The 24593-nt window shown below is 31.8% G+C and overlaps 2 protein-coding genes across 6 annotated transcripts in view; both read right to left on the reverse strand.

Annotated features, from left to right (window-relative positions):
• Positions 1 to 1733, reverse strand: part of LOC119833624 (CCR4-NOT transcription complex subunit 7-like) — a 3136-nt gene extending 1403 nt beyond the window's left edge. Inside the window, exons 1-6 of one of the 2 annotated variants that reach the window (XM_038357716.1) lie at positions 1425 to 1733; positions 1249 to 1358; positions 1056 to 1169; positions 835 to 968; positions 366 to 523; positions 133 to 273 (exon numbers count right to left, since the gene is read on the reverse strand). In XM_038357716.1, coding sequence (XP_038213644.1) covers positions 133 to 273; positions 366 to 523; positions 835 to 968; positions 1056 to 1169; positions 1249 to 1358; positions 1425 to 1538 — 771 coding nt within the window. In that variant the 5' untranslated portion in view covers positions 1539 to 1733. The remainder of the gene's footprint in view (positions 1 to 132; positions 274 to 365; positions 524 to 834; positions 969 to 1055; positions 1170 to 1248; positions 1359 to 1424) is intronic. The other variant, XM_038357717.1, reaches the window with a different exon arrangement.
• Positions 1734 to 2567: 834 nt separating this feature from the next.
• LOC119833630 (ribonuclease 3) overlaps positions 2568 to 24593 on the reverse strand; it is a 29982-nt gene continuing 7956 nt past the window's right edge. Inside the window, exons 2-14 of one of the 4 annotated variants that reach the window (XR_005287966.1) lie at positions 22629 to 22851; positions 17696 to 17804; positions 16829 to 16853; positions 16590 to 16745; positions 15544 to 15688; positions 15001 to 15227; positions 13769 to 14273; positions 13271 to 13462; positions 6244 to 6360; positions 5444 to 5956; positions 5190 to 5369; positions 3173 to 3186; positions 2568 to 2911 (exon numbers count right to left, since the gene is read on the reverse strand). Coding sequence is in view for 3 of the 4 variants with exons in the window: in XM_038357723.1 (XP_038213651.1) it covers positions 5232 to 5369; positions 5444 to 5956; positions 6244 to 6360; positions 13271 to 13462; positions 13769 to 14273; positions 15001 to 15227; positions 15544 to 15688; positions 16590 to 16745; positions 16829 to 16853; positions 17696 to 17804; positions 22629 to 22851 (2350 nt within the window). In the remaining variant the exon portion in view is untranslated. Of the gene's footprint in view, positions 3187 to 5189; positions 5370 to 5443; positions 5957 to 6243; positions 6361 to 13270; positions 13463 to 13768; positions 14274 to 15000; positions 15228 to 15543; positions 15689 to 16589; positions 16746 to 16828; positions 16854 to 17695; positions 17805 to 22628; positions 22859 to 24593 lie in introns of all 4 variants that reach the window. The other 3 variants (XM_038357725.1, XM_038357723.1, XM_038357724.1) reach the window with 3 other exon arrangements.

The following is a 24593-nucleotide window of genomic DNA, read 5'->3' on the forward strand; positions in this document are numbered from 1 at the left end:
TCCAGTTGTCCAGCTGTCTACGTACCAATTTTCATTGCAATCGGTTCAGTAGTTTTTGCGTGAAAGAGCAACAAACACGCGCACATCCCTTACAAACTTTGGCATTTATAATATTAGTAGGATGAAGCAAACCTCTTTTATTTTAAAAAATGCCATTCCCGTAAGGTGAGAATCTGAACCAGCTTGATGTTGAGGCCCAACTCTTCTCAATTCCAATTGATCTGCTACTTCTTGCAACCCACCTTTTAAGTTCTTACACAATTTCATAAGATACTAAAATGATAAAATAATGTATATTTAATTGTTTATGTGATTTATGGAAGAATAAGTGTTCTTGTGTACATACATTATGAGAAGATACTCACCTTGACATCATATACTGTGGGAAAGTATAATCTTAAACTGTCAAAAAAGTCATTTTCCTCCTGAGGTAAGTTTCGATCTGTTAAAAGTTTAAGCAAGTATCCAAAATCATAGCCGGAATGAAAGCTGAGCCAATTAATATTATCCATGAGGACAATGCCTATAAACAATTTCACAGTGAATATTTTTTAAATCATAAATTAATATTATAATATTGTGGCAGCGCACCAGCAGTGGTGGCTCAGTGGTGAAGACCTAGGACTTAAAACCAATAAGTCGGGGTTTCAAGATCAAGTGAGTATAGGAAACATATTTTTTATTTTATCTGCACATGTGGATAACATCGCAATTGCCCGAAATGGTGGAAATTAAAACTTTGTTGACTATATATGGACTGATGATTATGATGATGAATATTATAATAAGCATATAATTATGAACAAAAAATAAATTTTTATATTTTTTTTTTACCTGATGACATCAATAGCTCAGCAAATTCTAATGGTTCAATTCCATGTTCCTCATGCTCACGGAATTGAAGTCCAGAGTTTTGTAATAAATCTATAGAATCTTGGGCATACATATCCTCCCTGGCAACAACAGATCTTTTGAAAGTTTATAATTTTTCTCATACAGAATTAAAATTTTACATATTATATGTCAATAAATATCAGAAATAACTATGAGCTTACTGTAAGTTGAACTTGAAATTGAACTGCCAAGTAGAGCAACCTGGGGCAGTTTTGCCATTTTCATCCATAAAAGTGAGACCCAGTTGAATTATTCTCAACAGATCCACATTGCACCTGAAAATATAAATGAATATTCATTACAATTGAAGAAATTAATTACAAGTCAATTGTATAGAAAAAATTGTTAACCCACCTTAAGAGTTGATATTGGTAGTCTGCTGTAGACCTAAATTCGCCTATCGGACGTGCGACGACCCCCGGGAACTCTGTATCCATAGCGACCCAATGGTATTTCTGAACAACCTAATTAGAATAATTTTAAGTATCATAATTTCCAAGTTTATAACATGATTATTGTTTAATATCTACCTGTCTAATTACATGGAACTCTTCGTATAAATTGTGATTCCAGACATTTTTTATGGCATTATCATCTCGAGAATTACTTAATAAGCTAAATTTTGCGGTTATAGGCGAAGACATAGTAATATAATTTACAATAAAATGCGTATTTCTTTTAAAAGACTCCGATAAGAAATATTATACGAGAGTCAATTCTAGATATTGAGCTAAATTCTTAATCATTTCGAAATAATATTTTATTATAAATTGTGTAAACTTTTTAAATTATTGACATCTGTGACCTGACAAATTCGCCGGGTAGCGGTATAGAGGTGGTACAGACCATAGATTATGCACTCATATAGGTACAGACTACAGAATAAATAATTTAAATATAGCGATTCCTGGAACGCTTCGGCATGAAACTGAGAAGTAACTGGGAAGTAATACACCCCCACAGAAAACCGGCGTGAAATAGTAGCATGCTACTGTGCTTCGTACGGTGATGTTTATGGCCAGTGGTGATCACTTATCATCAGGCAAACCACTTGCTCAGTTCCCGCTTCTGGCATAAAAAAATCATTTACTTAACTTTATATTATAATTCTATTAGCAAGTGTAAAAAAATCATTTACTTAAGTTTATATTATTATCAAAATATAGAAAAAAAAATTACGTTTTAAATAATGATGATGGCAGGGTTCCGTAGTTCCTAGTGTCAACTCTCTCCATAAAGCCATCCATATTATAGTAGGCTCTCCGAACTATAACAAAACAAAAAAATTCCTTCGAAACTCTTTCATATTATTAGGAATATTATTGTTCTAGGGTATGTTGTATTGTTTAAAATTACTGTGCTACTGTACGTATAGCTAGAATACTACGATGCGTCAGAAGGGGGGAAGGGAAGGGGGATCGCAGCTTATTCATCCCTCCCACAAAACAGTTCTCGTCAAATTAAAAACTACCTAAAAAATGAGTACAAGCCTGAGCAGTGTATTGCTTCTTAAGTTGAGGTCTGTAAAGAATTAGTATGGTCGGTCAGGTACTTTTTTACATAAACAAAACTTGCGGTCGGCTATTAATTAACTAAGAATAATGATTATTACCTACTTGTATTAATAATTTGGTTTACAGTGATAGGAATATTAGGTATCGAATAAAAGACTGTTTTGAAGTACTTATATTTATTGTGTAAAATAACATTAATTATGACTTAGGTAAGTGTTTATACTTCACAGTTCCAAAATTGAATTTTATTCCGATGCTCCACGAGGTGCGAATCTCAGTCTTGCTTTGAGTTTACCATCAAATAATCTAAACTTTTCAACATACACTTAAGACAAATCATAATATTGTTTTACATTCAGTAAATAAGTAATCAAAATATTTCATGGCTGCTATCGCGACAGACAATCAATCTAAATGAATTATTAAAATTACACATTTGCAAGCACTGATATATTTTTACGTCCCTATACCTACATGAGGTGCGCCGAAGTCTTCAAGTGTGCCTATTATAAAACAACACGTTGAAATCATGAAAATATTCCTAAATAAATTTTATTTCTTATTCATATATAATATGGAAAATAAAAAAAAAATCTTTTGAAAATTACATCGACGGTAAAGTTCTTCACAAAAACATATCAACTTGACCTCTATTGACACCTAACATAGGTTCACATCTAGTTATACTATAAAATTATTTTGACTTGAATATTTTATTGGCTAAAAGTAACATAAATAGTTTTAATAATCCAATATGTTATTACCGTTCTCCATCAGCCTGTGAACAAAGAAAAAAAAAAATTAAACATTTCTTCAATTTTTCATTCCTCATTTTTTTTTTATTGTATCAAATTCGATGTTATTTATCGATTAATTGCATATTTCATTAAGATATCAGAAATACCATCACCATTAGAACTAAGTTGACACTATGCCACTAATTTATGACTACCAATGTTATTTAGAGTAACTTACGATTAATTAAATAATATTGTACGAGAAAAGCGCTTTTTCTCCGTATTAGTTAATATTTATTCCTAACTTAACGCAAAAAAAGTGAGAGGTCGTTCTTTAACGAAATATCATACAAATTTTATAAATGTGGAAGTTTATTTGTTTGGATGTTTGTCCGTTAATCACGTTGAAATTGCTGAAACGATTTTGATGAAATTAAATTATTAAATATATTGGTATACAGACGGAATGCATGGTGCTGACTTGGGTTGTAGGATACTTTTTATCCCGATTAAATGCTCCATTCTGATAAAACTGGAATCTTGATACCCGGGCGGAGCCGGGCGAGCGTCTAGGAATATAATAAAATGTATAGTGTACATATTCGAAAATTGTTGAATGAAAACTATGCGGTTTTTAATAATAATCTGTAAGGTAAACATTTTTTGCGTAATGATTTTAAGGCATTATAAGGATTATGAAATGTGAAAATGTCGGAAAAATATGTCTTTGTTTATCTTATGAAAAAAATTTGTATGATCTCTGAGTTAACCAAACTGTATAAGGTGGTATATTCCTCTTTTACAGGTCTTTAGAAAAGCCGTATCATTATAAATAACAACGACCAATTATATTTATGTTTTATTCTAGGCTGAGCTGATTTAACCATCATGATATACGGCTGATTACTACAAAATTTACCTTTTATAATACCTTACAGTATATTATCCACTACTGTGTATTATGATATCTGTAACTCTAGTTAGAATAACAAAAATGTATGAGATGACGATAGAAACAAAGAACCTTTTTTAACGATTACCTAAATCATGTAAATTTATGGTCGATCATTCTGGTGTTTTGCCATATTACAATTTTAGCAACATAATAATAGTGTTTTATTTATTTATTGTTATCGACAGATTTTTAATACGTCGCGTATTCTTATTTCTACGTAAGCATGTGTGCGTGATTAGAGATGACAACTAAACAACGACGTTTAGTGTTTTCTGATCGTCGTTTTTAGAGGTCAAAGGTATTTAACAATTATTTTACATTAGGTTTTGACAATTATATGTTCCTCTATCTACTGTGCAATTACTAGTTTATTATAAGGTTTAGGTACAGCATTCATCTATATCAACTTAACATATTTCCCTATTACAATAATCCTTTATGGCTTATTGTTAAGAACAATGTTAAATTCAAATCGTAGTCGTAGTAAAAAAAACTCAAAATTTGACCAATAATACGTTGGTAAATAAATGTATGGATAAAAATTCTGTATTTAGTTAGTATACCTATAATTAAATAAGACCATTATATGTTTCTTACCAATAAATAATGTGCTGTCTTGGATATTATGTGTTATCTAAAGACTGGTCTAAATCTATTAAAAGCTTTAAATTACAATAAGACACAATTAAAAAAGAATACATTTTGTTGTAAACAACATTAGTTTTGATGTAATTGCGATGTGCATAATTATCTAGAAAAAGCTACCTCACATTGTGATAAGTACTGATTTGTTTTGTATTTCCTGCGGGTAATCCATGGACATAGAGGTAACCAAGAACCATCACCTGTTAATTTATTACCTATATTTTGGCATTGGCGTACTATAAACAACGTTGTATATTGTACATCAACATGTTAAGTTATTTAATGAAATGCGTAAAATTTAAAGGGGTGTTGTATATTAACATGTAAATAATGATCCTAAACCAGTTACAATTAAGGGTGATAAATATAACTATGACTTAAGTAGTGAACGAAACACATTGTGCTACCAAATTTATTGAGTGATTATTGAGTACGTTCATGTACCTAATTTTATTCTATCATTAGAGTGGCGCAGGCATTGGACGATCAATGTTTGAATTTTGTTACTTTAGGTATGGTTATAGTTGGCGGTAGCGGTAATAAATTGTTGCCATATCTAGCGTGAAAATTTTCATCAACCGAATCGATCTTAGTTAAGGTTCTAGCTAAGATACCATTACAATCCTGAAAGAAATAATAACTAAAGCGAATAAGCATTATAATTACATTTATTTCTTCATTCATTTCAACAGACTTACCATGGCTTCAGTCTTTTTACGCAAATTTGACCTAGATAGCGTCATAGCTAATTCTGATTGCAGACGGCTCGTTATGGAATCTTCGTCTATTATTTTATGTCCATTCTTTTTAGTGTCTCCATTAAGGAATTCTAATTTTGAAGGCTCTCTTCTCGTATGCATATTGTTAACATATTCTCCAATGGTAACGGATACTGGTCTGGAATGTTTTTTCATAGTGGCCGTTCCATTGGGTGCTTTACTGAAATAATTTGAAGGAGGCCTTGGCTGCATGTTCGATGGATTTTGTAGTTTATAAGACTCTAACGAATCTATATCAGCATTTCCTTCAATATAATTCTTTGCTTTAACTGGCACAGGTATGTCTTTGTTATTGTAATCGGGTGTAGGAGTCCGATTGACCGTTGCAACCTTTTTCACATTAGGTGATTTTAAGAAATTCGTTTCATCTGTCTTTGGTTTTGGATCCCCATTTTTAGTATCGACGCCATGATGACCATTGGAGATCGGCATCTGTTAAATAAATAAATAAAAAAAACTCTTCTTACTAAGTAGCTTCTTAAACGAAATAATTGCAAGGAGTTCTGCTGAGTGAGATACAATCATGTTTAAATTAAAACATTTTTAAATAAATTATTAAGACATGTTTATAAATGAATTGTTTTAATTTATAGGTTACCGGAAGTAAAGTTTAATTTATACCGAAAATGGTTATGATAATTACTAAGAAAATGTTAAAGATGTCATATTTAAGTATGTCATGTTTTTTAAATAAATTATTTTCGGTGATTTATACTTACTGGAGGTGGTGGAGGTGGTTTTTCCGCATTATTTAGTCTTTCTTGGATGTGATTTTCTTTTAAATTTTCTATCGATTCTTCAACAGATTTCCTTACTCGCAATGTGTGTTGCCGATCCTAAAACATAATATTATTAAAATTTGGTTGAAAACCTACATAATATTTAAACCTCTTTTATAGGAAATTCGAAAGAATTTTAAATAATGTGGTGAGATCTGTAGGTCTTCAAGAGAAGAGTGAACAAGTACCTTCTAGGGAAGCGCGCTCCATCTTAGACCACATCTCAGCTTACCATCAGGCGAGATCGTGGTCAAGCGCTTCCCTATCATGAATTAAAAAAAAAAAAGATCGCAGCTCGTTAGGTTCTTTAAACAAGTGTTTGTCCAGTTGTCCAGCTGTCTACGTACCAAAATTTCATTGCAATCGATTTAGTATATTTTGCGTGAAAGAGCAACAAACACACACACACACATCCTTACAAACTTTCGCATTTATAATATTAAGTAGAATTGTGATAATTTAACAAATAGTTCTAATACTTGTTGATGTACAGTGAACATAACATTTTAACACATATTAGGATAACATAAAAATATGAGACTGTATGTTGGATTGTAATTTAAGTTTTCTTTTAAGTTTATTGTTAGTGGGAGCTTTAGTGAGTTTCAACCAAGAAGTCGAGTGTAGAACTAGGCCAACTGAAATAAAAAATATGGAAAATCTGTTGTATTTATTAACCACTGTTCCAATCAGTTAAAGATGATACATAAAAAAAAAATGTATATACAAAAAGCAAAAATTTCGACAATATGCGCAGAATGCACTTGGCTTGAAGTTAGAAGGCGTGGTGGAGAGTTAAGGCTCCCCAACACGCCTTCTAGGCTGAGATGTCTGTAGTAGACTCGTAGACAAGAATCAGGTAATAAAGGTGGCGAAATATCTACCAACTTTTTTAGATGTCCACTAACATCGTGAATGTTCTTTGAACTTCTGTTATTTTCACATTGTATGATTTGATAGCCCTACATTCATTACCACTCAAATGATCATATTATGCAAAGGGTGTAAGCTAATTAGTTTCAACGTCCGTCTCTATTATATAAAACTTAAGTTGTAGTTAATTATAACGGTAACAAATATAGAAAATAATAATTTTTATTCTAATTGCACGAGTAGGTATGTTAGTAAGATAATTAGGATTTACATAACATAATGCGATTACAAATGGCATAACGATAATACTAGCAATGTTTCTTGCTCTGTAAAGTTCTTGAATTGTTGTTTTTTTTTTTAATTTATAGTTAAGTTTTAGTTTTGTAAACATCGATACTTATTCATGAGTAACCTTTATTTATTACGGCTCGGTGAACATACTGATGTTATAGAGAGGTATTATAAAAGGACAAATCAAATAATTGTTTTATATAGATTTCAGCTTAACATTTGAAAAGTAAAGGTAAAGTTCACTAAACCAGTTTCGGCTGCGTTAATTCATTCCCTTTCTGCGAAACAGTTCCAACCTTATAGGTAAATAAACTTTAAACTGCAAGTTCACCTTGTCCTTTTTTATAAATCGAATTGTTAATTTATTTCTCCATATGGCTCATCATTTAGGTTTTTGTTTTTAATTTGAAGTTATGTTATTTGTATAGAACGTACACATAAATAGTTACATAATTAACTGCCACTGCAGATATGTATGCCCTTTATGCATCATGTAATATACGGTAAAACCTATTCAAATAAATCCAAGAACAAACAGGTAGGTGACGTCAAGGTAAGTATCGCGCAGCTCAAAGTGTTACTAATGTCTAACTTTTTGTGTTGTGTTTAATGTATGTAATTCCGACGAGTTATGTGGAACCACTGAAACTCATTACCGAATGACGTAATTATTAGTAGTTTTAAACATATATTTTAACTTAAAAGTGATGCGTAATCCAACAAGTCTCTCTTGAAGAACATTATCTTAATGATTATACCTTCCTATGGCTTTCCACGCAGCCGTTTTGAAAAAATAAATAATGAAATATGCTTATCAACACAAAATGTTTCATGTTTTAATGTCATTCATTCCTGATACTTATCTATTGTAATCTGTCCGATAGATAACAACTAGTATGACAAATAACCAATATCAATATTTATAATAAAAATACCGCTTTTAATTTTTATGCTATGTAAGGATGATAATTTTATTAAGCCTACAAGGAAAATTATGCCGCTAGTTTAATGTTTATGTTTATTTCATGTACTTAATTATGATATTCCATAATAATATAGCTAAGAAGTTTTTACTTTCTAATTTAAACTTTTTACACTTACTTCATAGCACTGAATGCTGAAGAGAGGCTTAGATTTATGACTCTTCTTCATATTTGAAAACTTTGAAAACACAGTACACTTTACCTAAACATCATAGAAATGACGACATAAATCACTGTGAATTTAAGCATTTCACTGAGCGTAAATAATGCACAGAACTATAAGTGTGTTAATAAAGGCAAGAACGCGTGAAGGTCGGAGATTTTTTCAATAGCGAGGAAATTGGGGATTTTGCTGAGGCGTTTAGCTGGCGAGTGTGATGAGGTGCAACTGTTAGGCGACTGCGTTGTGGCGCGGTGGTGCGCGTCGGCGGCGGATGCGGCGCGGACTGCGGCGCCGGAGCGGAGGAGCGGTGGTCGCGGCCCCGGCGCGGCGTTATCAGTGCACGGCACAATCATACGAAATCACTGTACCATTAACTTGTCGAAGTGTGGTTTTACAGTCATGCAGAAAATCGATGATTTATTGCATTCGAGTTTGCGATGCAAAAGTTGAATATGACGTTAAAAATATATGTTTTTTTATGGAAATGCCTTCAATAACTAATTAATACTTTATATCCGATAACGATCCGTTGTCTCAAACATGAAAACATGGTATACTTTTTATGGTGGTTATTGAACTGTATTCTACGTCCAAGGATAAATTAGGTGCCTTTTTGACTTTGCTTCAAAGTTTTAAAGAATTGTAGGAAAGCGTCAAATTTCAATGGGCATTCGCCTCAAAATCACCATCTTGCATTAATCGTACATATTTACTTTATTTTTAGAAAATAAAAACAGAAATCTATGCCAATACTCATTGACAAATACAAATTAAAGATTGTGGGAAAATAGTATCGAGATCGGAGTTTTTACGAAGTTGCCATACTGCGAAATGTAAGAAAGAGTTATAGCAATCATGTCACAATTGTGTGTGACAATAATTTTTATGAAAGGCGAGTCATGTACTCTGGCCGGCCGTAGCTCGCAATGAGGGTAGAGTCGAAACTCTAAGCGTCTTTTGTTCGATCGATCATTTTCGTTTATATTATTATTTTTACCATATATTTTTCAACATTTATTCCTAGTAGTTACTGAAATCTCACGCATCTCACTCTTAGCTTCACGATTTTTTTGCCTTTTAGTAAATAAAAGGTAAAAATCTAAGAAAATAAATGCATAGAGCAACCGCTCCCCACCCGTTCTAACCCAGAGCCGGCACCTGTACTTACCCAAGTGGAAGGTAACATAGATATGTAATATGCATTGTGTCAAAGATTTAACTATAACTGCATTAAAACAAATTTGTTAACAAAGTTTTAATATAAAATATCAAAGCATTTTCTAATTTATTTTGCTTTTATAGATACTAGCTTTCAGTCATGCCTTCACCCGCGTTGTCTTAAATTGAACAAGTTATAAAGTATACTAAAACAGACTGGAAGCCGGTGCATATTGAATTTATCGCGGCCTGAAAGACCGACAAACAGACGCGGAGAAAGACCTTGTTTTATAATAAATGCTTCACGCATAAAACTTATAATACAAATATCAATGTTATATTAAATTAAAACTTTATTGTACAACCCTACGTTATTGTTGAAAGGAATAATAAATGTTGTGGTTTTATAAATGCACCAGCAAACCGTTGTTGAAGAGTAATGGAATCCGAAAATAACGCTTCTTTATACTAATATATATGTATGTAGATACGTCAAGTCACTATAAAAAAGAAGGCAAATATTGATGAATACCTACAATAATTTTTTATCATTATCACGACTGATAAAAGTGAAGGTGAAAGCACTTCACATTTATTGAAAAAGTTATGTAGGTACATTTCATGTTCGTTTATTGATTCAAAAGAAGAAAGGTAGAGAAAAATCTATTGCCACATAAATCCTTTTTCTTTCCTAACGGAAAAAAAGAACTGTCCTTGAATTATCTAATATATATTATCCTAGATTATATATAATCTACTATGTATTAATGGTTTCATCGACGCAGATTTAGTTAGAAAACGATAGTATAAATAGAATTTTATGAAATTTTAATTTTTATAAATGAAAATTCATTATAACCATTTCACTAGCATAACTATCTACGGAGCTATGCAGTAAGAGATTTAAAACAGTTACAATAATTAATAATAAATTCTAGTTATTTACGCCCCAATAAGTACACGCTTATGTAATTTCTTGTGTCGAAGCCTTGTCGAAGCAGTTCAATTCATTTCGTAAAAATAATTATGTAATTGATTGGTTAAACATGTCAGCACTTAATTTAGTTTTTTTTGTGACGAATTTTCATACTATTTTTTTAAACCATTTTTTTAGTTTTTTGTTCAAACACTTCCGGACTAGTTAATTTGTATGCTAAATAGAAAAGACTTTGTGATTTCATGTCATGTCTAATTTATTTATTTACCTCACAAATATCTTAAGACTTAAACTTTGTATTTTTCCATGTGTCTATAACCTATAAAATTTACATGAATTGAAATGAAAAAATCTATTGTGTACCTACATAAGCTTATGTATAAATCTATGTAGGTACCAACCTACATATAATCAACGCGAGCAGGTTCTGTTTCACTCATACATACCTACATAGAAATTTCTCTTGAAATTTTACACTTATAAATACATTTTTAACAATGGCTTGATAATAAACGCGCAATTAACCTTAATTAATCTTACATATTACGTAACATTCACTAGCATTTCGCTTATTCCATCTGCATGTTTACGGAGTTTGAAACGTTGGATGTTTATTTTTTATGGCTACAAACAAGTTACGTGAACAATAGATTCCTTCCGAGTACGTGTCTTTGTTAAAGGAAAACTGTAATGGTGATACTTTATACAATGAGGCATGCATGTCGTGTAGTAAGTAAACACGTAGTTTAAGATTCTAGTAGAGGTTTCAGAAAAAGTTACGGAAGTTATAACTCCTCTCTAAGAGCTAATCAAACAACACATATCAATAGTATAGTCATCTTGATACGATTGTGTCACATTGTATGAACTATATAGTTACCATTAATCTACGTATTATTTTTGTTAAACGAAATTGTTAGTTGTCTTGTCGAAATGAAATATCTCAAAAAGGTATAATTTGCACGGAAATGGAATGATATTATGTATTGAAAAATTTTAATATTTGACTTTTATCTTTATGGTCATATAATGAGAATCTTTAAAAGAGCAACTACAGAGTTTCTTGCCGGCTTTTCTCTGTAGAAACTGCATTTCCAACCGGTGGTAAATGTTATAACTGTGTAATATTATGACGATTCAAAAGTGCTTCTATAAGAAGTCTAGTTGAATGAATAAATGTTTGAGTTTGAGTTTGAAAAACAACACCAATTTCCATATTCTTTGCAATATTAATACGAGATCATGACTATTGAGAAATTTTAAAGTAGGTAATATGGTATTTAAAAATAATACCTGCCGAATTTTTAGATTCATGAATTTCGGAAATTTTATTTATACCTTTGAAATGTTCAATGTATCAATAGTTATTAACCGTTTGGTACGCCTAAAACGAATTGTAAACGTACGTTTTAATTATAACGCAATCTCTTAAATGTTTACTTGAGAGCATTCTCAAGTTATTGATTATCAGTTTATTAATTCGGACCTAAGTCTCTTGACATTTTTTTGTAACATGCTGTAGCTGATATGTAATTACCAAAAAGAATAACAATTAAATAAAATAATACCCGGATACTGGAAAATTGTTCTTAATAATTTCTTAAGATAACGTGCGTAATAAAAATTACGTAAGGATTGAGAGGAAGCTGAAAATTATGTTAATAAACAAAAATAATAAAAACCCTTGATTTCTCCGCTTAAGTTTAATTATATTATATTTACAACCGACAAGAAAATCTATAAAATAAATTATATATAAGTAGATTAGCTGAAAAAATATTTGTTTTGCCATTGTTGTAGTGTACAATAGAACATAATGTGGACACAAGCTCTTAGGAGGTTGGGTTAATATGTGTTTATAAATTATAATCGTAAAAATAAACAAACAAAATTACTTCCGAGTATTTAACTTGAAGACAACTGAGATCAGTACTCGGTAATTCAGGTAAAAGTAAGCTCTATAAAGTGAAGTTATCGGTCGACAAATCATAGAAAATAGAAAAAATAAGACATAGAATAAATTCTCGAAACCTATAAGCAAGTTCTATGTAATAGACTATTGACTTTAAATCACACTTTACTATAATAAGTTGAATTTTAAACTTTCCAAATAGGTTACCCATTTTCGTAATAAATGCCGGTTTGTTTACAGTCTCCGCAAATACAACTATGTCTGTTACTTTTGTAAGAAGCTTAAGTGGGTCTCAATCCGCCTTCGTCAGAATGTTCATTAGCTACAACGTAGCCTTCAGTCAAAATAATAAGATCCCTCGACTTCTTATTTTGATTAATGTTTACGCAAATATTAGTGCCTTCTATTTATTATCAGACAGTCGTCGAAAGCCAACACATTACACAACCCATGTTTCATAGCCCGGTATTGTTCTTACCTGTACAGTGGGCATACACAGAGAAACCTTCAGCTTTATTAGTTTGACGTAGGTGTGGTCGTGGGTTCTTACACCATTAAATAAGTTAAATTAATCATATTGCATAATTACAACAAAAAAAGTTAACATAAATTTTAACGAAAATAAAAAATGTATGAAGTAATTTACTCACCATATTATTTTCCGCATCGTTGGCTGTGCATTGTTCATTTTCTTGATTGGCAAACATTTTTCTGTGTACTTTCTTAAATTCATCCATTAGTGCATCATGATGTTTTTTCTTGTCGTCTTCAACTGGTTTTGTGACACTTACTTTCTTGACTGGTATTATTGGCTCTTTATCAGTCGATGATTTTTTCATATTCTTAAAAATAATAATACATTAGTGAGTACTGTGTAGTAAGTACTTACTTTTTTATTAATTTATATTTTATAGGTTTTTTGAGCACTTATGTATACGTAGATACCGGAAAATACCTTAATTAAAACTGTGCAATTTTCTCTATTTATTGGAGCTAACTAGACTTTAAACCCAATAAACTGAATTGTACAAGTATGCATACTACTACCACAACAGATTGAGATGATTAACATACACCCTTTAAGTGAATTTTCGATGACTCATATAACTCTGAATAATTACTAAAAAAACAAAAAAATTTAAACTTACCAATTTCCTTCGTTGTATCTCCTCTACAATGGCACTCGATAACGTAGCAGAACTTGATATACTAGTTGTATCCAAATTCATATCATACTTAGGCGGTGCTGGATAATTACAATGTGCTTTCCCACTCTGTGCGGAATTCATATTGTGGTGTACTTCTACAACTATTGTCTTCTTTTCGTTTTCTCTATTCGTCTGACTCGTGGTGAATGAGGGTTTCTTCGATGAACTGTTATCGTAGCTACACTGTATAGTAGCCCCGTCTTCAGTCAAATTTATTATTGTTCTATTTAATTGAGTCGTATTTTTGGATGGTTCGTAATCATTTTTTACTTTGTTATTAATCATATGGGTCTTATTTTCATAGGTGTGAGGATTATTTGGTATACTAGGACTGTCGTAATCAGGTTCTATGTCTGAGGGAGCATCAAAATTATGTATGTCGCCATTTTTCCATTCGAAATCCAAGCTGTCCCATGTTCTCCTTTTCATTCTATTCATTGTTAGTCTAAAATAACAGTATAAACATTGACACAAATGATTATAGCGATAAAAGTTATTTTTAAGTTTTTATGTTCTGCTTTGATTGTATATTTAATAATACACAAGTGACTGTTTTATGAATGTGTGAATTTCGTTCAACAAATGCACCACAACCTTATATCCCAGTATTAAACCCTTTATTTTTAATAATAATTATCTTCTTTGATGTGACCCACCTTGAAGTGCAAGTTAAAATATGATAATGCAGAGATGAGAATACAATACAACGTTTATTGACAAAATAATATGATGATTCTCATGATTAATTATTTGTAATAGTTTGAGATGTTTATATATACATTGAGATTTTGTTCGCGATGAAATTCTCATCACACGAGTTTAGAATTTGAAAATATTTTAACGTGATTAAAGCGTCCCAATTACTTTCCGTACATTTTTAATTACAAATAAAAAGTTGTAATGAAAGTTGATTGAATTGTGAAGGAAGTTTGAGGGCTGCTTGTATATTCTGTAGGATATGAGATTTAAGCTTGGTGTTCTTGCTAAGCCTTTGTGCCTTCGAAAAAAGAACGTTGCAGTTCTGATATTAAAATTAGTTTCACATGTGATTGGTATCAATACTTTAAAGTTACTGCTTACTATAGAAACAACATTTTTGATACGTATATTTAACATATTTAAAAAGCAGTAAAATATACACGAGTATTTATTTGGAGGTACGCGATACGAACCTATCTGCTCTATCTGCAGCTTCCTCCGCGACACTCGCGAGCCTCCTTCGTAGCGCGGCGGGGGGAGCGAGAGGCACGACGGGTGCCACTGAGGCGGGACTCCTCTCTCCCGCGGCAGACGACGCGGAGCTGTTGTAACCAGAACTTTCTGGAGACACCAGCTCTGCACCCGCGCCCTCTCGTACTATTAGTTCCAGGCGACCGCACACTTTCATGGCTGATACGGCCTGTGTGATATATTAAATCAATTTGTATTTGATATTTTACATAGAAGGAAGATCAAAAATTAATGGAAGGTTTTACTTAAGATAATATTTTAGTAGTTGAACTATTGTGACCTTTTCTTTCCGTCTTTCAAGCAGATCGTCTGATTTTCAACTATAAGTTCAATAATGTAACAATCTACGATGATTGATAATTGCATTAGCATGACGTACTAAAACAATATTAACGGCACTCTCAAGGATTATGGAGGAACTTACAGGTATATAAATGAAGATATGATATTTTATACTAAACATGTGTAAAAGTTTGAATACATACCTCATTAAATGATATGTTAGAGAAATTTAGACCATTGCAGGATAATATTTGGTCGCCGGGCCGTAAGCCAGCTTCTTTAGCGATACCGCCTTCGCGAACAAATTGCACAAAAATACCGGGCTTCCATTCTGGGCCTTTGCATATCCTGGAACAATAAAATAAACGTGTTGTATATGACTGCCTCCCGAATCCTATTTTTTTGTTGGTGTCCTGTTTAATTAACAGGCTTATATTATAGACTCTGTGTTCATAAATATATTTGTGTGTAATTTAATAACTTTTATAGTATAAACGATGAGATTATTAAATTTTTATTTTTTATATCTCATGTGGTCCAATTAAAATATCAAAAAAATGCAGACATGACATTTAGTGTTTGGGTAATCCTTATTAATGCGTTCCTCAAATTTGTCTCCATATCGATTGAAATTTCGATTTTTCTTTTTTTAACCTAGATAACGGGTAACCTTTCAAACTGAACAGTTTGAAAGTTACTCCTCAAATATTATTTAATTAGACACTCTATGTATAGTAGTACTGAACTACATACTCGTATTGCTATAAATGCACTTTTTAAGGTTTCTACCGTTCGTATCGTATCGGTTTACATGTAACAAATATAATGTTCAAAAACAACAAAAAAACTGCATCGAAATAATAAAAAAAAACATATTATTTTCTTGTGTTTGACTCTACGCGAGTATTATACATTTAGAAATTAAAGACTTTTTAACGGATTTTAAACGCGATTTATTCATTATATTATAAACCCGACGTTCCAAACACTTTACAGCGAGCGTGGTCACGGGGAGACAATATAATGGATATACGCGTTTCAAATCCGTTAAAAAGTCTTTAATTTCTAAAAAAACATATTTTAAAGTGTCTAAACATTGCTTGTATGCGCATAGTGACTCGTCTATAATACATATTTTTTGGTTTTGTCAATGTGTAAGTGAAAAAAAAAATATTCTGACGGTTCCCTCTGTCACCCTCTTTTATTTATTGTAAGTATACAAAAGTTATTTGATTATTCTTTCGCTTACCCGCAACCAAGCTTAGCTCTTGGAGGTACTAAGATAGAAAGCCTTAAATCTGGCATATGATCCGTATTGTGGCAAAGGGTAGGCGAGGAAGACACTTCTGATGCCAATGAAGAACGCTCTGATACAAATTGCCATGAAAGAGGCTCGTATTCTTTTCTGGAAAATTGAAAAAATCACTTTAATTCTGTCCCATTCATTTAGGAAATACTAAATAATAAGTAGTATACATGAATACTTACTCCCTTATAGGCAGCATTCCTACATCTAAAACAAGACAAAAATATGAATGATTATTTCGATAATTACATCAATAATTTTCACTAATATAAGCATTACTTCGCTAGAGTAAACGATGTGGTATTCCGCACAATCATTTAAAATACCAAAGAGAAAGCCTTCAACAGTGGCCTTAATAAGATCTATTTCCATTTTGCAATCACTGTTTTATTTCAATTCAATATACTTCTAGTTGGTAGAAAACACTATAAGGAATATGACACGACTGATATACTCGTACATATATATACAATGATATATTTCACGCTTATCAAATGCCTATCCATACTGCAAATTATCGTATACAAGATGAATGTGCTTGCTGACAGAAATAACGGACACACGAGCATTATGTAATGTAATGTAAGATCAGGCTATATAAAAAGTCTTACGCATTATTTCAAAGTTATGCGAATAAAAAATAATATGTTTTTGCGACATAGGTTTTTTCGCATAAAAAGCTGGATAAGTAACATCAATTCTTATTCTATACAATTTTGAACTTTTACACAGTTAGTAACGTACGCAAGTGTTGGTAGATAAATCTTTATAAGGTCCCATCGATATTTCTTACCGACACCTGCAACGATAGAAGCAAGGTCATTCTTGTAAGAAAAACGGACCAATAGAATTGTGAAATGCATTTTAATTCCGTGACTAGAGCAAAATAACAAGCTTCAATTGAACCTATAAAATACTTGCATGAAACCGATATTCCAACTGAAAATTTGAAAATAATTCCATTGAATCAACGTTCATTTCTTTACGTATGCGACCTTACCTAATGGCTAGTCGTGAGTTATTGTAACGGATATTGTAATCTAACTCACGTCTAACTTTGATCTTGAGCCTGGACTGCGATGTGATGTAATGGACCAGCTCGGCATGCACAGCGTCGTCCACGCGGTACCCATTCACGGTTACCAGCTGGTCACCAACCTGGAATTAATTAAATTTTATTGAGAAGTTTGAAGTGGCACTTGCCTTACAATAACGATTTACACGATCAATATATCTATTGTCATATGGATTTACCTGGAAGATATCCTAAAATTTAACGTAAATCTTGTAAATGAACCAGAAGTGCATTATTTCAAAAAATTTTATAGGGTGGGTGTGTGTTTGTCTGTATGCCATTTGGTTTTCTAAAAATAAATTTCCTAAACTTCTTATTTAGCAGAGTATATAATAGTTATAAAATTAAGTAGTTAATGTAATAATATTATTCACAAATATGAATAAAATACCAACAGACAAAACCATCATGTGAACGATAACGCGTAATTCGAATGCTATCTTTATGATATGTTAGGTCTATTAAACAACTAGTACGTAAGTACAATAATGAAATTCGTGTTCAACTGAAAGTTATAAAACGCAACATAGCTCATCAATGAGTGACGTCACACACACGCGACGCTCATATCAGCCACGTCTCGAGATGACGAAATCACTTTCTTTACGTTCTTGGACGTACACCAAGAAGCCGGACGGCTCGCTCATGGCCTAGATAACGGACAACTTTCGTTCAGACTTTCGTACAACCTCGTCTTTTTAGGGTTCGATAATATTAAGACCAACAAGATTATATTAGGACCCTTTAAAACAAAACTAACCAACTAAATTATAATATTTAATATACTAAGTAACTCATAAACATTTCAGTGAAATGAACTACTAAAATTACATAGGTAAAATTGTAAGCGATTATTAGTTTTGTTTTTTAATCAAATTATTTTGGAATAAATGCTAATATTTGTTTATTATTAGTGGGAAGCAACCTAGTTGAGTTTAATATTCTAGATTAAAATTGTGGTTAAATATTTTAATTGATATGATTATGATATACCTATAACAATTGGTATAATGTACGTATCATTATTAATATGTAAAGAACCCACGATTTATAATTTGTATCCAACTTAAACGACTTAAAAATATGTGGTAAATTGCCAGACTATATGGCGCGGCGGTGTGCTGTATTTTAAATGGAAAACCAAAATTCTTATGAATATAAGTAGATTTTACTCATGATTGCTATAAAAGAATATAGTGTCTTTTCTATAATATAGTCCATTTTATAGTCAAAATTATTTTCTGATATTAACAATAATTTAAATTATTTAATAAGATTTTCCATGGAAAAATAGGAATTCCTCTCGTAGAAGCAAAGACTTTAAAATGAGGCATAATTAGCATAGTGCTTATGCTCTCTCGACTAAGTAGCCAAACTAGGTTAGTCACAGATATTATATACCTGTACCTATATCTGATAAAATTACAGACTTATTATGAAGAGAAAATAAATTCCGCTTTTATACTGATGTGGGCGTAATATATTAGGTACGCATAATATATTATGTACATTTCGAGGTTCATGGTGTAAACATTTTCGTTTTTTTAAAAACTCTTCCTTATAACCATTTAAAAACTCACTGAATTTTAAAGTGCGGATGCATAAAAATACCGTAATATTTTGACTAACTTTTGACCGCGGCTTCGCACGTGTTAAATTCGGAATCGTTTCATAGATGTTATACATATAAACCTTCATCTTGTATCACTCTACCAATTAAAAAATTGCATCAAAATCTGTTGCGTAGTTTTAAAGATTTAAGCATACATAGGGACATAGGGAAAGAGAAAGCCACTTTGATTTATACTATGTAGTGATTTCATTGGTTAGATTAAATTAGAAATCAAAATCAGATTAATAAATAAACAGATCACTAACATTTATTATTTAAATTAGGCTTCTTCTAGAAGCACTTTTGAAGCTTCAGAATATAGTTTTACCATTTACCACCTGTATACATAAGTGACACACAACTGAAAACATTTATTTACAGATACTATGATTCATAAACATCTGGTGATGTATATATCATTTTATTTTTATGCATTATTTTTTTAATATGGTTAAAGCGAGAAATTGATATAAGAATCATGAAATTTAGTATAGATACATTTCGTTTGCAAATATTCGAAGCATTAGTTCCATTAAAATCTTGCATGGTCACTATAACATCAAGCGACAGGTCAAGTTCAATTTATATTATATGGTTTATGAAACAACCGATCTTGCTCGTCACTTGTCGAGAATGGAGATGCGTTTCAAAACTGGTTTATATTTAAAAGGAACAAAACTGAAGGTGCAGTAATAGCTATACAACACTGTCTATACTACCTTATACCTACTACTGATACTTGAAATAATAAGACTCAAATAAATGTAGATAATAAGTTATAGAACAAACTAAATATGAATTTTATGTAAACAGTAATAAATATCAATTACATATCGAGCATGTCGCTAGGATCTTGAAGGGAAGATGAATTTGAAAATTGATAACTGTCAGAATATGTTATCTTATTATATCCAAATATAATTATAAACTAAAAGTAATATTACACCTGTGTACATTCACTCCATATATTGTATTACTTTATCAATCTTAAAATTTCTTCGAAAGTAGTAATCCGACTTCCAGTTAGTCATGCCAATTGACAAGTTACAGACCTAAAACGTATTTAATCCTATTAGTAAAAATAATTAATGTTGGCCAACTCATGTAAGACGAACTTTTGCGAGTTTATAATAGGTATGTATAATGTTTTATTGATGCGAATTGCTTTCTCTTTAGATATAACTTAAATATCATTTATAACAGATATACATAATTAATCATAATGAAAAATGTGTAGGAAGTAAATAATGATTAGTCCTGTATATTTGCAAATTTAACAATTGCGAAATGAATATACAACATGATATAATAAATAATTCTATATCTATATCAATTCGTAATTATTTTCAGTTACAGTGAAGAAAAATAACTAATATATATAATAATTTTAGTATAAGCGAAATAAATGAGAATAATTTTCTGTTTTCGAAAGATAGCTATTTGACACTATTTTTTCTATATTAACGAGCGTTGCGCAATGTTCTTGCAATAAAGTTTCCTAAACGTAGAAAGTAGTTGATATTGTTCGATTCATAGCCAATTGTGTAACACACATACTAAGCTGAGAAAACAAAATATTTCTTAATTGTCATAGCCGTGTAATAACAAAGTTGCTCCATTTAACATCTCCTGTTCCTTGTATGAAGTCTTAATAGCTACAAGATGTATGTAATACAATTTTGCTTATTTTACTTCCTCAATGAAGTTAATTACAAATATTAAATGCACTCGGCATACATTACAGAGGAAGTAGGTAGTTGTCCGACATGTCGGCACTACATTAAATGCACTGTTAGCTAAGCTTAAGAAAATTAAACTTCCCAAGATTTCGTATGTCTCAAACACCTCATTGTGTTTCTCTACTAATAAAGAATATTAAGAACTTGTGAAATGTCATAACTTCTTTGTGAAGGAAGTAATCGTGCGAAAAAGATTTTGTTTGAGATCAAATGCCCAACGTGTATTTTAAGTTGGAAGTGAGGGACGAATAAATAAAGCAATATAACAATATATTTATGGGAATATTTTTAGAGTGCGTATCAAGGTTTTATTCTTATTTTTTAATCGTGTTTATGTTACGATAACAAATCATTCATGTAGTAAGATATATTTTTATTCCATCAATTAACTTACAAATACTTAAATTATATGATGGTATAGTTTAGTGCACCATGGAGTGTTGTGAGTTGATTTGATTATGTTATTATCACCGATTACTTAATTCTCTCATACCTTATTAGATCATTGGAAGAACAGAGATACAATTAACGCCTCTGAATAATCTAGGCGCAAAAAAAATGACCCAAATGTTCGCTATAATAAAACGTTCTTTAATAGCTGTTACCTTTCAAACAGCAACAAGTTACATGAACGCCACAAATAATGATAATCGTCTTACGCCAACTCAACCTCGCACTGAAGTAAATTTGGACTACACCACTATTGGATATATGTAAGTAATATATAATAATAACTGTCCATATAGATACATGACGTGAATATGTTAATATTATAGGAATGGTTGGAAATCGTGATACTTTGAATGCGAGGTGTATAAGTAGTAAGTAGGTTAAGCTGCATTGCTAGACTTTGGACTCCTTATACTTTATAAACGCAAGTTTTCCAATATAACTTTTTTATACTGAGCAAGAAAATTAAAACTACCCTGGTTTAAGCAAATCAGTCACAAAGATAATTCAGATGTCAAGAATAATTCAAACAATACGATAACGCAATAATTGTTCGTATACGCACAATAAAAACAAACTCAGTAGCAACAATGTACCTAACACAATGTGACAAAACTTGGGCTAGGGAACCATTGAGTAAGCAATTGCATAACATCACTAAGAATTTCATTGCCACTAAATTCAGTAATTGCGGCATAGTATCGCTCTGGTTACTTTTCAATGGTTAAGCGAAACAAAAAGAGATTACTTTATTGCCATACATAATATAAAACACGTCGCAATTAGAATCAATCGTTTAATTAAGAACCTAGCTCTTTTTATCAATTGAGCTATTTAATTAATTAATTTGCTCTTTAACATAACGCTGGTTGTCAGCGACATTATAATATACAATACCTATGTGAAAAAAAAGCTAATGCCGGCATACTCGGTCTATCTTACATAGTTACATCTATAGTGCATACATATATTAATATATATACTTAATAGTCTACTTATGATTTAAGCTTTAGCACGGTAAATTAACCAATTAGGCTGTAGTAAATAGAAAAAAACACTTCTTTTTTCTTCGATAAGCAAAACAAGTAAAAGAGTATTATCATTACCTTCAATCCTTGAAGGTGGGCTTCAGAATTGTGCTCAACTTTGGATACGAAGAAGCCCGTGGCGTATTCCTTGCCGCCTCTCAAGGAGAAGCCGAAGGCCGGTGCTGCTCTGCGCGGTCGCAGCAGTCGTATCACCCGTATGCGTCTCTCCACTGCGCCGGTGAGGTCGCCCCGGGACCCTGAAGTCGGCGTCGACGCCATCGACGTCGCGTACATGGCCACACTGAAAACCGATTTTCATATTTTATATCAACACCATAACAACACTTACAATTTCAATTTACGCTTTTCTGTAATTGTTAATTCTTATAAACTACATAACAAAACTTTTGTAAAAGGCGTGCTCTGCTAATAATTTGCTATGAAAATCTTGTATCTTGTAATATATCTAAAGTAGCTGGAATTATATTATAAATTGGTAAAGTTTGTGATTTGCGACGGGATCCAATTTTAAAATTCTTTTACCAAACAAAACTCGCGTCATGTTCGTCATGGGCTATATTTTGTTTTAATCCCGGGTCACCCCGAAGGGAGTCGCGACGAGCGGCAACTCGGTATATAAAAGCATAAGTTCAATAACTACATGGATATAAAATTTATCGTTTTAAAAACATCACTAAGGGAATTCAACATACAAACGCAAACACAGCAAATCCTGAAAACTCTTAGTCACTTATTAAGTTCTGCGGCAATATAATGTAACGGTATGTAGCAATCAGGGCGCAAGTCCTACTCGCTCAACTGTGACTTTAAAAGGTAAATATTAATACTATCTTATTCCTAATCAAAAACTAGTTAGACTCCGTAAACTAGTTAATCGATTTGATGGAATGAAATAGAATACTCTACTCTAATCACCACATTCTATTGTGTTATACAAGACCACTAAACGGTATTTTATCCGGAATTAACCTTAAATAAGAAGCCATGTACGTGCTGGGATTGATACAATCGAATTAAATTAATTTAAGTTAATAGATGTTCACTTTTCATCCACACCAACAACTTAGTGATATAAAATACATATTATAATATATTTCTTGTATTTTATCCAAATAAGAATCAGGATAAACGTTAAAACTACTGCTCGGATTTGGATTACACTTTACAGTAATACAGGTTATTCATCAGAATAGCACATAGGCTACAATTTACAATGATTTTATGTTATTTTTGTCGTAATATAACGATACGTGTCAATTAAGTCGGAAAAAAATCTTCCATCTGAGAGCTATCTTGGCGTGCGCTGCCTAAACCAATGGAATTACATAAAGATAATCTATCGCAGAATTGTTTGTCTTAAGTAGATCTAAATAAAAGTCCGCGACAGCATATATATGCAAGCCAATACGATCAAAATTGTGAACTATAAATTGAATTAAATTGGGCACTATTTTACAAGCTGCGCCCTGCGGTTTCACCCGCGTGAGTCAGTATCTCGTAGGAATATCGGTAAAAAGTTGTCTATATGTTATTCCAGTTGTCCAACTGTCTACGTACCAAATTTCATTGCAATCGATTCAGTAGTTTTTGCGTGAAAGAGTAACAAACTTATACATACACATACATCCATCCTCACAAACTTTCGCATTAATAGTATTAATAGAACAGGAAGTAGGATAGTAGGATACGATGGAAAATAGGATTATCAAAGTCTTATGAAAATGAATACATTTCTCGCATTAAGTATTTAATGAAGATGATGTTACTTGAACGGAGCGCCTAACGGCGGTCGCGGTCCCGGGGGAGGGATTATGTACGATGTGAAGTAACATTAAAAAAATATAAGTATTTAAAAAAAATCACGTAACTTAATGTGGCAGACCAAACTCTACGCGAGCAAAAGCTAATAGATATTATTCGTATATACATATGCACAAGATAATAATTACACAAGATATAAATCCTGTAAATCAGAGAATCGCACTATGGTGGTTTTGTTACGTTTCATTTTTTAGCCTGAGG

The sequence above is a fragment of the Zerene cesonia genome, chromosome 17 (genome assembly GCF_012273895.1).
Source record: "Zerene cesonia ecotype Mississippi chromosome 17, Zerene_cesonia_1.1, whole genome shotgun sequence".
Taxonomy (NCBI): Eukaryota; Metazoa; Arthropoda; class Insecta; order Lepidoptera; family Pieridae; genus Zerene; species Zerene cesonia.